Raw genomic sequence first — 17,296 nt, 5'->3', positions numbered from 1 at the left:
TAAAAGTGGCAAAGACACACTTTTATTTCAGATTTACAAAGAACAGGAATGGTCGGCATGCAGGCCTTCGCTCTGAGACTCTTGCTTGTGAGAGCGCGGTCCTGACTTCCTCGGGATAAACACAGAACCTGTGAAAACACGTCCCGTCCAGTTTCGTTTTGCCCATATTCGGCCCTTGGTCAGAATATGTGACTACAGGTAACAGTGTTCTCAGGATTTCTTGTATTTAGATATCGAATATGGTGACTTATGCCAATTAGAAGGGAGAACGGTGGACACATTTGTTACTTTGCTTCCTAGTTTTATTTCTTGCCAACTTGAAACTGAACGTCAGTGTGTATCCGTGAATACCCGTCTCTGAAATTACACAGTGTCAGGATTTCTAGGCACTGTGCTTTTCAGCCAGGAGCTTCTTATCTCCAGGTGTGGAGACGGATTAACTCTCTTCAAGCCAGGGTCCCCGCCGAGGCTGCGCCTTGGAATCACCGGGATATAAAACGTGGGTGGTCTCAGCCCAGAGGTTCTGATTTAACTGGTCTCGCTGTGGCCAGGCCTGGGGGCAGTTTTACAACCTCCCAGGTGGTTCCAGTGGGCAGCCAGTTAGGTTCTGGTGTGTGGAAAACCCCAGACGTTAGGAGGTAGATACCTATTGTCTCAGCAGAACTGTGGAGTTCGTGAACACAGCGGCTGTTTCTCGCGGTGATAGCCTATGTCACACTGAATCTTGAGGGTCGGAAGAGGGGAGATCTAATAAGGAGGGTCTGGATCCTGCAGTGTGTTTGAGCGTCGAGGAAGCAGGAGAGTGGCGGGGAGTCGTTCATGCTGGGGACTTCATGGTGCGGGCTGTCTTTAACTCTTTTCACTTTATGTTCTCTGATGACCGCAGCGCAGGCTCACTGTAGAAAAGTTGTTGAGTGCAGGAAAGACTAAAGCGCGGAGAAGAGTCTTGAATCTTAGTGCGTGTCTCAAGTTTGCACTTTCTCAAAATGACTTTAAAGCAAAAGACTAAACGTGATTCTCAACTCTGGTTATAAATTAGAACCTGCTGGGGTGCTTAGAAGTGCTGATGGCTGGGCACTGCCGGGCCCGGTTAGGATGGGACCCCCGTGTGCCCCCTCCCTGCCTCCTCTCTGTGCTTATCCAGATGTCCGTGTCTAGGTATATTCATCCAGGGCATTTTGGTGCACTGGAGGGCGAGAATCACTGGACTCAGTTGTTGCTTGACTGCCACATTGGTCTGATCAGTAAACTAAATCAGATATTCGTCTACTAATTTAATACAGTATGTAATTATTCTCTAGTTTGGGCCAAAGTGATACATAAAAATCTTGCAAGTGACAGTTCTCCTTGACGTGGTTGTGTTTTTCTTTCCTGACAGATTTCCTTCATGTTCCTTTCAATGTCATGCTTTCTCAGTGCCCTTAAAGTGTGACTTGTCTTAACTTTACAGCCAATGGATCTGTTACGTGAGATAAAGATTTCCCTTGAGCGTTAACTGACCTCACAGCTGCCCATGGCCTCCTGATGGTAAACAGAAATACTTTGGGAAGGTTCTTAACAACAGCAACAAAGAATGGACGAATAGTGTTGTGTTTCGATTAATCCGTAATGAGGACTACGCAGCTCACAGCAGGACAGTTTAGGAATTGATACAGACATAAATGTGAAACACAGGAAGTGGGAGAGTGCCGTCACTCAGAAACATCGCATGAAACCCAGAGTGTTATCAGAACCGCGTCCGTCTGTCCGCTTGGAGGACTGAGGGGCACCTGGGGACTTAAGAGGAGCAGGATGTTCTCTTGTGGAAGGCGTCTGCCCTGCCTCCATCACTCTACGTGCACGGAAGCTGATGCTCAGGGTCCCGCGTTGGCCACAAGGTCCAGAGTTGGCAGGAGAAATCTGGGCTTCTCAGCTGCCTTCTTTGCACGTGGGGTTGTGTGGGGGACACAGAGGAATTTGGGGCTGATGTGAAGATAACTAAATTCACACCTTGTCAGGAGGCACAGACGGATTCTCTGCTCGAGTATTCTTGGGGCACTATCAGGAAGGTCTGGGGCTGGTGCCGAATCGAGTTGTCATTAGAGCTGGCGATGCTGTTGCTTTACCAGCATTAGCTCTTTTAAGTCTTTCAATAAGGCGGTTTTACAGACGAAACTCAGAGAGGCAAACAGTTTGCCACAATTCACATTGTTAGATCGTGGTGTTCACACCCAGGTGTGTCGGACTCTGAGACCCAGGGTTCTCCCACTTGTGATACAATGTGTGTGTTACACAGACTTGTTTCTTTGAAGCAACTGAGGGGGTGGGTTTGAGTGTTTTCAAAGAGCTTCAGGACCCTTCAGAGGCCCCTAGAGGACTCCACAGAGATGCGTGTGAACTGCCCTCAGGCTATGAAGGGGGCTTAGGGATCAGGGCTGGAGGCTGAGAGCTGGGGTCGCCTGGAGTGGTCCCCAGGAGCTTGTTAGAAATGCAGACCCAGACCCACCTGGGACCGACTGAATCAGAGTGTGCATCTTAGCAGGAGTCCCAGATGGTTTGTACACCGTGAAGTGTGGGCAGCACTGCTCTGAGAGGCCCCCTGGCTTGGGTGTGGGTCCTCGTGAGTGAGGGGTAGTCCCTGCTCTCCAAGGAAGAGGTGGAAGAGGGAGGGAGTTAGGGGGAAGAGAACTGTTTCCCACCAAACGACACGTTTAGAGAGTGGACACTTGTGTGCGAGGGGTGCAGACAGTGACAGAGACCCCAACCGGTATCCCAAGGCTCAGATTTCCAAGCAGGAGACATGAGGGCTACAAATGCCCAGGTAATTTTCTTTTCTTTTTTTATTTTTTCGAGGAAGATTAGCCCTGAGCTAACTACTGCCAATTATCCTCTTTTTGCTCAGGAAGACTGGCCCTGAGCTAACATCCATGCCCATCTTCCTCTCCTTTATATGTGAGATGCCTGCCACAGCATGGTGTGCCAAGTGGTGCCATGTCCACACCCGGGATCCAAACTGGTGAACCCTGGGCCGCCGAAGCGGAACGTGCGCACTTAACCTCTGTGCCACCAGGCCGGCCCCACCCAGGTAATTTTCTTTGTGGAATGGGCTTAACACTGTGAATCTCCTGTGTCTACAACACGGGAAGATGGAGTTAAGGATGTAAGCAGTACCTTGGCCTGCAAAGGTACGTGGTGTCAGAACTGGAAGGGATTGAGGAGCCACCTGATTGAGGATTCTGAACACAACCTGTGGCTGGGCTCAGGACATTCGTGAAGTCTCTGAAAACTTGATTCAGAGCCGTCCGTGTATTTACGCATAGACATGTGTGCATCCCCCTTGGCGTTTGTTGTATTTTAGAGTAGTCTGTCCTAAACCTCTGACTGAAACCACACCTTTTATGGATGAGAAACTGGCTGGTGCAAGTTCATATGAGCAGCTGGTGGCAGGGTTAATTCTGAAAGCCAGCGTTGTGCCGTTCCAACCCAGCTGGCCTGTAGGACCTGAGCTATGTATTAGCAAATGCTAAGTGGATTTTCTGTGGGATAAATCTTGCAAATCTCTGCATTTTCTGACTATTGGAAATGGTTAGGTCTTCATAGCATTGGCATGTTGTAACATAAAAGGACTTGTAGGTGAAAGCACTTCACAGCCTCTGCGTGTTGGCCAGGTAGGTGAGAAAGTGTCCGTTGCATCTGGTGCCCCATCTCTGAGGACGGCCCGGCTCCCTGAGACGGTGCTCTCCCCTCCTGGTGGCATCCAGCTGGCTTTCCTGGGTCTTCCAAGCTAATAAGTGACAGGAACTCCCTGTAGGAGCCATGTGCTGAGCTTCACAAACAGCAGTATGATCCATGTAGCGTTTAGGTCAAGCAGTGGTTCCACTATCCAGCAGTTTACTGTCTGGTTAAGTGTCGACTCCATAAATTGAAAGCACATTTGGGACGTTCTTCATTTCTAGGGATAAAGCTTTTAAAGCTGCTGCTTTGTAAAACCACAGATGAACAGCCTTTAGTTGTGGAAGTTAACTCTTTAAAGTGGTCCCTCTTTGCATCTACCAGAAAATAGCCATGTCCAGATCCTTGGGAATTGTGCCAGCATTGGGAGGACGATTGTTCAAGGAGAATACTTGGTCTTCATATCTTAGCCAGCAGCCTGTGGCTGAGGCCATCTTTTGAGGTGTGTGCTCCTATGTAGTTTAGCTCCTGAGAACCCATCTGGGAAATAATATTCTCAGATGCCTCTTATTTTGATCTCTAATTATATTTCTCGATCCTCTATCCCTTACCATTTCTCTCAAATTATATAAAACACTGCAGATGTTTAGTATCTGGCAACTCTAGGTTCCATGTTTCTGATACTAGTAGTGCAAAAATTTTTCTTGGCTGGATTACAAGTTCTGCATTAATCATAGTACTAAATTATTTCTAAATTAGATTAATTTATAGAAAGTGATAAAATGTTATTGGTTTCCTACGTTATCATCTTTAGTATTCATGAAGGCACAGTTCTTTCCTCTTTTCTCCAAGGTCTTTAACAAAATTAGTCTTCGCAACCATTTTTGTGCTACTTGACTATGAATGAGCAGGACTAATGAAGCAGAAAATTAAAATTCTTCTGATGTTTTAATTTTAATACTAATCATTAATCCACTCTTCAAAGTTGTTTCCCTCATTGATAAATTCATTGCTTTAGGAAGGCGCTCTGTCTTTACAATGTTTTTCTAGCTACAGATCTTTGTTAGACTTTTGACATTCTTGCTATTTGTGTAAGCTGTCAAGGAACAAGAATTTTGGCAGCTGAAATCGACTTGACTATTGGCAGAGGCTTAATTACTTACGTTCTCACTGTGAAATTTCACAGTGAACTATAAGCATTTCGCTGCCTGTGCGCGTGGAGGTTTTCCTGAGTGGAGAACGTGGGCGTCTGAGCGTGTCTCCACCGTTGAGCAGGGTGTGCGTTTGCACGAGTGCTTGGGAGAGTGGTCATGCCGGGACATTCAGGCTTGATTTTGACGTTTTTGTGTAGAGTTTTCAGGGCTGGAAAAGCCCTCAAGAGGTTATTCAATGCGCTCAGCTGTGAGATCCCTTCTGGAAGGAGGGCTCGAGGACGGGGCGTGTGGCATCAGGACTGGCGTGTGAGAGGCGCCAGCGCATCGTGAGTCAGTCAGCAGCCCCACATTCCTCAGAGGGGGCCCTGAGGCCTGGGAATGCTAGGTGGGCCCTGGGGGGTTGCGTGGGCCTGTCACTGATGGAGAGAAGGGGGGCCCTGGGCGCGCACGGTGCCATGTGTGGTACACACCACACCACACTGTGTGCTGTGCTCACTGGAGCCTGGGGTCTCGTGCTTAAAGGGGCAGCTCCCTGTTCCCAGGCATTGGCAGGACCGTCAGTCACGTTTCCCTGCCCTGGGTCCTTAGTCCCCGGGGTAGTTTGGACACGAGATCTTGCTCCCTTTCTCCTTCTTGCCTTAAGCATTTGTTGACCTGGGTTCTGTGCTGGGGACTCAGCAGTTAACAAGGGAGCCACGGCTGCCCTCTGTGCAGAGTCCCACCTTGCCTCTCCCTGCTTTTCCTGCTCCTCCCTCCCTTCTCTCCCAAGCTCAGCAGGACCCTTGTGTGATGGTAGCTTTTCCTTTGGAAATCATTCTATCCTCACAGAAGAGTTCCAAGAACGAGAGTACAAGAACCTGCGTGCACCCTGCACCCAGTGCTGTGCAGGCCACCTTTGCCCCATCTGCCTTCTCTGTGCCCACTCCTCTCTGCATGCACAGTGCACACGCACACACATGCGCGTTATTTTTTCTGAATAATTTGAGAACATGTTGCACACTGCATGGCTCTTTGCCCCTGAATTCTCGGTGTACACTTCCTAGGAATAGGGGTATCCCTTACATAGTCACAGTTCAGTCATCAACTTAAGGCAATTTAACGTTAAGACCATTTAAATTATTTTTAAGGTCCCTTATTTTTGAGTGTTTTTTCTCTTTTTTTCTGGCTGATCTCTGCAGAGAAGCAGACCTGAGAGGAGAGTGACAAACATGGAGAAAATGTTGAGGATTCGTAAACCCACCACATTCTTGGGGTTGGGCAGCTCCACCTGCAGCTGCACAGGCCCGGGTGTAGGAGGGCTCTGCGCTGGGCTGAATGCTCTGCTGTTGCGATCTTGAAATTCTTCAGTTTTTGGGGAAAAAAAAGCCCCCCATTTTCGTTTTGCCTGGGACCCGCAGGTTGTGCAGCTGGTCCTCCTTGGAGTGTTCAGGCCCAGGCTGGGCACTGTGCGGTCTGTGACAGCGGGTCCTGCTGTCGATGAGGAGGTCGAAGCCTGGAGGGACTTCAAGTCGCTTGGTCGGGCTGCTGAGCCTGGTGGGACCAGGATTTGAGCTCAGGTCTTCCTGATCCATGTCCGATGGCCGTTGTCATGTTCTCCCAACCGCTCCCTGTCCGCACCTCGCCATGTCTGGTTATTCTGGATTTGGAATCTTCCTCTTTCTCTCTTAAGGAGCTCTGCCCTCCTTTGGTGCCATAGGCTTTCTCTCGCTCATCCTAATGGGAAGGCCATTTGGAAAACTTAGTAAGTTGATGCCTTTTGTTTCAAGGGAACTGCATGTCCATCTTAATCCTCTGCCTGATTGACCGTGTGCCACAGTGCAGGCGACTGGCTTCCTTCCTGCCCCAGCTCTGACAGTCTCCCTGCTCATCTCTGTCAGGGTCTGGTCCTGCTTTGTCCTGCATTGGAGGACTGTGTGGACCTGAGTGTCTGTCGGGTGGGCCCCTAGGCTCACTGCTCCCTGCTGACCTACGTGTCCTCAGAGACACCTCGGGGACAGGATGCCCGTGTCCTGCTTGCAGGGAGCGTACGTTCTGGTTGTCCCTGTTGCTGTGCCCCATCTGCCACTGGGGTGTCTTTAGGCAGAACAAAAAATTCATACGTCAGGACTGTTGGGAAAATAATAGAAGGAGAAAGACTGAAGAAGTGGAGAAGAGACCGTGTGAGACTGTTGATGGTGTGAGATGCTGAAGTCATGCCAAACAGCCGCTTTCTGTCTCATTGAGAAAGAGACAGAGTCTGTTTCTTGTTTCTGTAGAGGGATTTAGACGTGGTGACAGTGCTGTGCGCTGTGGCTGCTGAGAACTGTTCCCAGAGGAGTCGGTACAACCTCTTTCTGTGGTTTCTTCCAGAAAGAGGGGCGATATCTCTGCCAAGGTCACTTAAGGTCATCATTTCCCTTAAGGTCTCGTTTTGTTATTAAAATGTCCTCCCTAGACACTGCAAGAAGAGCTTTTCAGAAGAATGCACCTCCTTTTTGTCCTTCAGGGGTGTATGTCCACCTGTTCTCAAGAGAGTCTCTGGTCAGCAATGAGGCGGGTAGCCCCGAAGTCGATGGGTGGCCTTGCTGTCCGTAGGGACCTTGGACGGTGGCCTCACTGTGCACGAGGACCTCGGGCAGTGGCCTCTCTGTCTCTCTGTGCACGAGGACCTCGGGCAGTGGCCTCTCTGTCTCTCTGTGCACGAGGACCTCGGGCGGTGGCCCTGCCATGTGCGGGGACCTTGGTCCTTAGCCTGGCTTCGGCTCCAGCTGGCATGTGAGAAATGTGTCTCTGTGTCTGGCCTGAGCTTTGGTGGCTGCTGACTGTCGGGGAGCTGAGTGGCTCTCACGCCCTTTTGCTCAGAGGCCCTTCGTCTGGAGGGGGTTGTCTGTCATCTGGAACCTTCTCCTCTTTCTTCTCCTTATGGCCGTCCATGTGCTGCTTTCCTCGGGCCCATCTGCGTCCATAGTGTCCTGGGTCAGTGTGACCATCTGGGGGTTTGCGTCGTGCTGACCACGTGTGCTTCCATCTGAAGGCGCGTGCTGTGCCTTGCTGCACTGACTGAGGCCCCGCGCCTGGGCAGACGGTCACTTGCCTCTGGTTGGACGTGGCGATGGCAGGCTCAGGTGAGCTGAGATGCCCTCTGTTGCGTGTCAGACACGCACATGTGTGGTTGTGTAAGCCCACAGCCCACACTTGCTGGTGTGCAGCGTTTGGGTTTGTTCTGGACTTTTCCCTCCAGCTGTCCAGCTCCTCCTCCCCGGGGAGGCGTAGAGGTCATCTCTGTCCCTGTCTGAGGGGACACGTGCCTCCCGGGGCGATGGGGGTTTGACTATGTCACTACTCAAGTTCTGAGAATGTAATTGAAGCTTCAGCCTCAGCAGACACTCGTTTTTGTGTCACTGTCCATGGTCATTAGAGGTCCCCGTGTGCCTGTCTGTCTGGTTGATCCTCCAGTTAACATTGTAATTGACACCGATCGGCCCTGGCAGTAGAGCTGATGCTGGTCTGTAAGGTCTGGGTCTGTTTATTTGTATCTGGACATGAGTTCATGAAACCCAGGTGTCTGCCGAGTTCTCATATTTCCAGCCTCCACCAAAAGCTGCTCGAGTGTGAGCATGTGCACAGCTGCGGTCTCTGGGTTTCTTGCAGGCCTGTGAGGGTTGTGGGTTCATGGATAGCTCGAGCTGGAGTGAAGCTCTGAGCCTGCAAGGATTTCATTTTGAATTATATTGACATTTTCATCAAACTGACAGTGATGTGCCTATAAATTTTTATGCTAACCTATAAAATTTAAAGTGACATAGCCAGTAAATAGTCAAGTCTTTCAAAAAAATCTTGAAATTTTTATTTTAAGGCTAAGAGTCTTGAAGGGAGCTCAGTCACTCATCAGGGAGACATCATTTCAGAGAGGCAGTCGGCATGAAGGGCGGCTCATCTCTGTCCTGTGGACATGCACAATTAAACATGATAATACACTGTTTGTTTTGAGGTTCAGATGCTAAAGATGTATAGCCATTACTGCCGACTAATGTGTGTCAGGTTGTTAATGTGGGGGCATCCAGACTGGCTTGACCAGCGTGTGAGGCTGCGGGATGTGCTCTGTGTCCTTAGAATGCAGAGCTACGGCTCCACTGATGAATGAACAGCTGTGGAGGCAGCTGTCCGGTGAGACCCTGGTCTCCACTGTCTCCGTGTAGTTTCACAGGCCTTGGAGGGATCCCCCGGGTCTTCCTCTGCACTCACGGAAGGTTTGTAGTACACTGAGTTTGCAGTTGAAGTTCCTGGCTATGCTCTGTTGTGTGGCAGGTAATTCTAGTTGGCACCAATATGTTAAAGCACGTAGGCATGCTGTGGGGAAAGACTATAGTGTTGGGGTTGGAATGCCCAGTTTCGGGCAGTTTTGTCCCACTGTTAGTTTGTGATTGTGGAGGGTTGTGGAGGCTCGGTTCCCTCTCCTGTACAAGCAGGATGCTGCTGTGCAAGCGGGACGCTGCTGTGCAAGGGGGACGCTCCTGTGCAAGGGGGACGCTGCTGTGCAAGGGGGACGCTGCTGTGCAAGGGGGACGCTCCTGTGCAAGGGGAATGCTCCTGTGCAAGGGGGACGCTGCTGTGCAAGGGGGACGCTCCTGTGCAAGGGAGATGCTCCTGTGCAAGGGGGATGCTCCTGTGAAAGGGGGACGCTGCTGTGAAAGGAGGACGCTCCTGTGAAAGGGGGACGCTGCTGTGAAAGGGGGACACTCCTGTGCAATGGGTATGCTCCTGTACGAGCAGGATGCTTGAGGGGCCTCACTGCTTCCTTGGCTGCCTGGCTGTGCCGAGTCCTGCTCCTTCGAGGACTTTGTGAAGGTGGCCAAAGCTCCACTTTGTCACTGTGACCGCTGCTGAGCACCCAGCCTGGCCGCACACGCCTTGTCTGTGGGGCCCTGACGTTTCCTTGAAGACGAACTTGTGGCTGTTCTGTTCTGTTCCCCGGACTCGGTGCAGAGGTGCCAGCGGTTCCCAGGGTGATGCTGACAGTGCTGCGGTTCATAGGAGGGCGACTCCCTCAGTCACTGGAGGACTGGGCCGCAGGCACGTCCTGTGCTGGCTTGTTTGAACTGACTGTGATCCATACTCTTTTTAATCCCTTAAACTCCAGCTTTGCAGTGAGCACAGCTGCTTTAGTTGGCGAGTTAATGTAAACTGAGGGCAGGTGTCCAGGACCGTCCCAGATGTTGTTGACAGACCCCAAGGTGTCTCCTGCTCTCAGGCGGCCGTGTCATCCTCGCTTGGTGCAGGCTGGTTTGCCCCTGCCTCTCCAGGGACAGCCCGGTGGGTCCAGATGGCCTGAGGTTTGACGAAGGCCTGTGCCCCGTGTCCCAGAATGGCCTGGAGGCTCTGGCTTCACAGGGTCTTGGAGGGGCCGGAACCCCGCAGTAGGTTCCCTATGTGACGGGAGCAGACATCTCGCTCGTCCTGGGACGTCTCCCCGGGGCATCCTCTTGGACGTTTGCCTGCATCCGGCTCTGTGTGTTTGTGCGCGTGAGGATTCTGGCTGGGGTTTCGTGAGTTTGTATCACACAGCGGGTCTGGCTGAAGGACTCGTGGAGGGTTTGGGGCCTCCTTTGTAGGTGAGTGCACAGCGAAGTTTCCTGAACGGGTTAAGCTCTGGAAGCTCCGTGTTCTGCGAGGCTTTCAGGTGAAGCAGCTGATTGCGGGCTGTAAGTGAGGTGCTCAAGGTCCGCACCACCTTATGCGGTGAGGGGCCTGCCCTGGAGCCAGCTTCGGGGTCCAGAGCCCAGGCCTCACGCATCTGCTCTGCCAGCTCAGGGATGGCGCTCGACTGCTCCCTGCCTCAGTTTCCACATCTGAGCCTAGAGAAGGGTTGACACCTCATTCCCTCATAGGGCGTTGCAAGAGTTAAATAAGGCGTGTGCAACGATGCAGTTAAATTTAAGAAGAAAATAAAAGCACCTGGAGATACCCATTGTTAATCTTTTCATACACTTTTCTAGGCCTTTATTCTATGTTTCTATACACGTATATTTTATGTAGTTAAATCATATTGTACAGTTAGTTTATGTCCTTTTTTCACTTAGTATGTTAAACATTCTCCAGATAATTGCAGGCTCTTAAAAACATTGTTAATAGACAGATGATACTCGAAAGCATGAGTGTGTATTTTGCTTAATCATTTTCTTGTTGATTTAGATTGCTGGTGTTATCGTTATAACTGAGGAAACATCCTTGTCCAAAGGTTTTTATATTTCTGATGATTTCTTTATGATATATTCTAGCAGGAATGATTATTGACTAAAACAAGTGTAAACATGTTTACGGATCTCGCTGCATCTGGCCTGATGACTTTTCACTCCGTTACAGTCGCCAGCAGCCTGGGAGGGTCCTGGGAGATGCACCTTCCCAGCGTTGCCCGCGTGCTCTGAGCAGAGGCTGGAGGGCTGGGCCGGAGGGTGTGGCTGCACCACCCAGGGGCCCACAGCAAAGCTGCTGCTTGTCCCGCTTGCTTTTGTACCACTTTGCATCATGTACAGAAAACTGTGCAGATGCTTTGAAAATTGAAGGGTAGTTTGGATGATGGCTTTGCAGGCTATTTTCTTCTTAAGTGTCTGTGTTTCTGTGCCAGAGGCACTGACAGCTTCTGGCGTTGGTGGGGATATTTTCCACCTGGAAAAATGAGGGATTCTGAAGTTAGGCCTGAAGCCTGCAGATGGTTCCCATGGCCCGAGGCGTGGAATGGCTTCACCTGGAGCCACCTTGGTTGACCCCTGGTCTAGTGCAGCTGCGCCATCTTGTCCAACTCGAGTCTGTTTCTTTACCTTTCGAATATGGGTCCTGATACATCTCCTTGCAGACTTTCTGTGAATACTAGAGAAGGAAATGTGTGGTGTTTGGTAAACGGTAGCTTTCGTACTGGTTGTCTCATGAAGTGGTGTGGCTGCTGTGTTCGTGTCCAGCAGGCTTTCTCTGGACTTGGGGGTAGATATGTGTTACTTTTGCATGTATTGTGTTGGTCTTGGTTCAGAGTTACCCACCTGCTGCGGCTGAGGTGTGGGGAGAGTATGGTTCACCTCTTCAACATGAGACTTGATGAAATGATGTTACGTCAAACCTGTGATTGGAGTGGCCACTCACTCAACTTGTAGCTACTGACTACTCACTCGTCCAGGTTCTGGGGCTTGGCCCATGCCAGCTCACTTACTCTTCAGCAGTGCTCTCTCGGGGGTGGGGTGGGCACCACAGTCCCCAGACGAGGATATTTAGGCTTAGAGAGACTCCTCAGCTGGATTGTCAGATTTAACCAATAAAAATGCAGGCAATATTGTGTGGGACATACTTATGCTAGAAAATTCTCGTTTATGTGAAATTCAGATTTAACCAGGCGTCCTGTTTTATGTGGCCGCCCTACCCATAACTTACCCAAGGTCACACACTGAGGAAGGAGAAAGCTCCGTCTGACGCTGAAGTTACTGTGTGGAGGCCCTTGAAGAACGTAGGAGCAGAGCTCAGGTGAAAGACAGGAGACGCTGTGAGTTGGGTTTGCAGTCCTTCCCTCCTCCTAAATTCTGAAGCTGAACTCAGAGACAGTTACCTCTTTCATCTGATTGGTGGAAGATGATTCCATGTTAGGGCTAATGATTAAAAGTGGAGAAAGCTAGTGAGGGTGTGTGAGACGCCTATTGGGTGCAAGTACTGGGCTAGCACTAAGTTGCTTGGTCTCAAGTGGAGGTTCTAAAGCTGTGCAGTAGTTGAGGTGACCGTCAGAGGAAGGACCACTGACCCCCAGGCCTGCTGGCCTCCCTGCTGGCCGGAGACGATACTGGGGGTGGTTAGGGACCATGTGGCCGTTCGTCCAGGGCCCCGCCCGCCCTCGCGCAGGTGTGTAAGTGTTAGGACTCTTCCCAGAGGCTGCACAGCAGGGTGTTTGCCGCTGTGGAAGAGCTGGGTGTTTGGTGAGGCGGAGATGCTTTTAGGCCCTCAGAAGTTCCTGAGTGCTCCTGGGTGGTCAGGTGTGTACTCCTGGGCTGTGCCTGCTCCTTAGAAGCTCGCCCGCCTGCCCCTGGAGCCGCTGAGTGCTCGCCCCTCGGGCTTGGCTTGGCCCAGCCCTCAAAGGTGCCCCCGTGCCATTCTGATGAACTGAGGCACGGCCCATTGTTGTGGTGCTAGGCTCCCCGTCTGACCTGCACACCAGCCTTTCCAGGGAGGAGCCTGGAGATTCAGGACCCAGAGGATGAAGGCCTTGTTGGGAGGAGACACCCTGCGGGTGAGGAGGGCGAGGCACGGCCTGCCCCCTCCCGGCCCTCCCTCATGTGGGCGTCACAGGACCACTGTGGACAATCTTTGGGAGGAAAAGGAGGAGGTTTTCCAAGGCTCCTGTGGGGCCCCGTGGTCTCCATCTGTTTTCTGGACTGAGTGGGAAACAAAGGAGCTAGAAATCCATCGCTTGGCATGTGTTTTGCGTTATGGAAACATAACCGTCTTTTTGTGTCAGATTATCTGGGAGTATCACGCATGTGAATTATTTACCAGGAGTGGGAATTCGTGAGATATCTCAAATCTTGGGGTGCCACTCTGTTCAGAGTACCAGTTAGATCAGATTAGCCAGTGAATTCACTGCTTTTCTGGGTTGGTGTAAAGGATTTCAAGACTAATAATAAGAGCATAATAATGATAAAATAATACAGTTGTGATGCTAAGCATTTTATGTATATTAAATTAATTCTTACAATCACACTTTGAAGTGAGAACTGTTGTTATGCCTGTTGTACCAATAAGGAAACCAAGACACAGAGAACTTAAGTTATCTGCCCAAGGTCACACAGCTGGTTGGTGGCAGAGTCAGGATTTGAACCCAGGCAGGTGGGCTCATGAACTCGTAACTGCCGTTTTGTGCAGTTGTGTAACATGCATTTTGGATGCATTCTTGCAAGAAGCATATTCTAATTGTGTGTCCTCCCCCCTTGAAATTCAGATTTCTCAAGAGTATTTTAGGGTAAATCGTGGGGTTTGCGAATTGGGAAACAGGTGAATGGGACTGAGGTGGAGCTCGGCTCCTTCGAGGAGGGTGGGTTAGCGTCTGGGCTGGGTGGTCCTGTGGGGAGGGAGCAGAGGGGTCTGCACTGGCATGAACAGCATGGGAGGTGCTGGCCACAGGAAGCAGCGGAAGAAAGAGGTGGGAGGGAGTGATTTTAGAAGGAGAACTCCGGGAGTCAGTGTGTTGATGCTTAGGATGAGAGACCTACAAGTCATACATGCAAGGCTGCCGTAAACAGCTTGTGAAGTCGGTCAGTCTCTCTATCTACTGTCTCTGTGAAGAAGTTGATTAAACATGCAGAAAATGCTTATATATACTTCAGGGGGAGTTGTACTCTTACAATATGCTGGTCCGTTCGTTAAAAACAGGCTTTTTCAGACCCATTCATCTACTTGCCTGCGGGAATGTGGCTGTTCCCTGAGAAGCAGCCCTCCCAGCGTCAGCGTTTGAGACTATAACCTCATTCATTCTCAGCTGGAGACAGTCCAGCCCTCTCTGTGACCACTGCTCTGTCTGTGTGTGGAACGAGGATGAAAACCCAGGGAAGGTTCAGCACTGTCAGTGCACGTGTGTGTCCCCACCTGCACATGACAGTGTGCAGAGCACCACGCCTGGCTTGTTTTTAATGGATTGTTTCTGCCTCAAGTGGAGTGATGTCTGGCTCCGAGCATGTGTGTGTGTCCGTGTGTGCGTGTTCGTTTTCTGCATTCAGTCTGCGTCACTGCCCACCGTGGTGATCGGCGTTTCTCAGTGCCCTCTGTAGGCGAGAGGGCTTCTCTGATGGTTAAGACCTGTGCTTCCCCGGCATTCGTGTGCATGATGCCTGGTGGGCTCGAAGCGCCTCTCTGAGCGGCAGGTCTCTCACCCGGCGTAGCAGCGCCTGCGTTCCCATAAAGCGGCAGCCTGCGCAGAAGCTGCCAGCGTTCTCCTCTGCCTGTGCTTTTCACTTTGGGACAAAGTTCTATAATCATAGCTCATGGATTTATTTTCTCCACGCTTTACAGCCTGAACTGTGAAGATCCTATTATGCCATAAAAGGCAGCATGAGCCAAGTTCTTGGGGCTGCCAAGGATTTCTCTGCCTTTTTTCTTTTCCTTGTTGGAGCTGTGTGTCAGGAAAAGGCTTTGCCTTACAGAGAACTCTGCTGCTCTTGCCAATAATGTGCAGCAATATTAAATTTAATGGCAGACCTTGAAGTGTATAAAAACTTAAGTCCAGAAAAAGGTAAGAGTCATACAACTAATTTTAAGGTAAGTGTAATAGTTCTAGTGAGAGATAAGCATTTCGTATTTTATTTCATGTTTCCTTAAGTTAAAGATTCATTTGAACTCTTGGCAACATATTTGAGATATTATATTTCAATATGAGATGAAAAGGTAACAAAGTATTTGTGATTAGACAGAAGTGTTTTTTCTTGCAAATGTGTACTTTTGTAATGGTAGAATTTGCATGCTGACAAATTGGAAGTGGATCATTGTAATAAAGGGGTCAAAACCATTTGTAATCTTAGGTTACAAGTCAAGGATTCAGACATGCTGAAAAATTTCATTTGTCTGACACTTATAAACAGTGGGTTTTAATTTAAACATTGTCAAGTCTTAGTTTGAATAATGATGGATAAAGCTATATTTTAGCTTTCTACAGTAATCGGGACTGAAGAATCCCAATTTGTATCCATTAAAGATAGTCGTGAATAGTGAAAATCATTAACTTTATAAAAGGAAATGGCATAAGTATCCAGCATGGATAAAATGGAGGCAGAGTGCGTCTGGTGTCCTTAGAGCCTGTCTGTCAGCTCAGCAGCACGAGAGGAACGTCTTCAAGTGAGTTAGGAGATCAGAAATTCAAAATATACGGAGGTTTTTCTTGAATTGTAAGCAGTGTTCCTGCATGCTCAGACAGGATAAATGACAGGTAAGAAATGTCTTCTAAACTCATCTTCAGACTGAAATTTGCCCGTCACTTCAGCTTATTCCTGTGTGAGTGCTCAGCTGTGACTTTGTCACGTCAGGCTCCCTTGGAGAGCCTGTCTCGAGACCGTGGCTGGTTTGTTGTCAGCTCCCGTGTGCCGCGTCCACAGAGCCAGCATCGTGCTTGCTTTTTATTCAAAATATAAACTAGACCACGGTTGAGATTTTCTGAGGATAGCTGAGTTTTCTAAGCCTTGGAAGGAGCATTTATTCAGAAATAGAGTGGCATTTTGTCATGAGGATTGTCCATTTAGAGTTTTGTCTCTTAATGTGTTTGGGACTCCTCTGTGTGCTGACTGTGGGCATAGATTGAATTGCAGAGCACGCTGTCAGGATTGCCTCTTGTCCACTCATGGAGGCAGTGATGAAAATGACTTCTGTTACTTTGATCGCTTAAAGTGATCTTTAAGATTAGAGTTAAAATTGAGCTTTAATTCTGGAAACATTATGGAAATTTGAATGAATTTTTCCAGTGGTATAGGCTTTTAAAGTTGACACACGTAAGGAGTGTTGTTTGAAGGTAGATGTCTTTGCATGCAGATGATCTTTTTTAATGAGCATACTTCATGTTTACTTAATAGATTTTCAATTATTTATTTTAATGATTTACTTTGCCGAGTGAAAAAATTCCTTTACTCCCCATCTTGGTATTAAAATCGTCTTAGTGGGTAGCAAGACTATTTTTAAGAAAGCTTTCTTCTGAATTTCAAATCAGTTTTAAGTGGAACATCTTAAAATTATGTAGATCAACAGCATTTCTGAGTACGTAAAATTAAGAGATTCTGAATTCTCATGAAATCTGGGTTGCCTTATTAAACAGTAACGTTAGTAGAAGTGGTTTTAATTGATGGGAATACAAAGTTGAAAAAGACCAAAGAGAGGGACCTGAGTTTGGATGGTGCATCTTAGTCTTAAACTGTCTATTAAGTGTAAAACTCCCATCTGCTCCTACGTTTCATATTTATGTATATACTTAGGGAATTACTACTATTGTTATTATTTGCCTCATAATTTAATCTAATGTGTTAAACCGCTGAGTGAGAAGGCGTCTTAGTGCTTCTGGACACAGCACTGAATACGTAGGGACTTGAGTCGCAATATAAACACAGCAGTCAGAGCACGCTGCAGGCATGAAGGGAAGTGTCTTCAGAATCTTGTTATGTCTCTGAATCCAACTTCCTTTTTAGTAACAAGAGAGCACTGCTTTCCCGCTTATTTCACAAGGTTATGAGAATAGATGAAAAGGGACCACAGAAATGTAAGATGATATAGCCATGGAAATAAGAATAATGAACATTTTGTCTATTTTAGTTGAAAAGAATTTATATTTGTTCTGGAGTACAAATAAAAAGCACTTTGACCTAGAACCTAGGTACTTCCTGCTACTGATTCTCCCCTTGGCTTAGTTTAGCCTGCATGCCAGCAGTGTGTGCACCTTGTATGAATGGTTAGGGAGGGCTGCTGTCAGTGTGGGAGCAAGCCCTAGATTTCTAGAGCAGGAAGAAACC

The 17,296-nt window shown here is 48.9% G+C and overlaps 1 protein-coding gene across 17 annotated transcripts in view; it reads left to right on the top strand.

Annotated features, from left to right (window-relative positions):
• The window catches only part of PLCH1 (phospholipase C eta 1), a 223,838-nt gene that overhangs the window by 46,385 nt on the left and 160,157 nt on the right, over window positions 1-17,296 (top strand). Inside the window, exon 1 of one of the 17 annotated variants that reach the window (XM_070493797.1) lies at window positions 14,484-15,042. The exons of the other annotated variants lie outside the window; for them this stretch is intronic. Within the exon in view, the coding sequence (XP_070349898.1) occupies window positions 15,000-15,042 (43 nt within the window). The 5' untranslated portion in view covers window positions 14,484-14,999. Of the gene's footprint in view, window positions 1-14,483; window positions 15,043-17,296 lie in introns of those variants that run through there. 17 annotated transcript variants of the gene reach the window in all.

This window comes from Equus asinus, chromosome 21 (assembly GCF_041296235.1).
Source record: "Equus asinus isolate D_3611 breed Donkey chromosome 21, EquAss-T2T_v2, whole genome shotgun sequence".
In the NCBI taxonomy this organism is placed as follows: domain Eukaryota; kingdom Metazoa; phylum Chordata; class Mammalia; order Perissodactyla; family Equidae; genus Equus; species Equus asinus.
The sequence above is the reverse complement of the archived record's forward strand: the minus strand, read 5'-3'. Positions and strand labels throughout refer to the sequence as shown.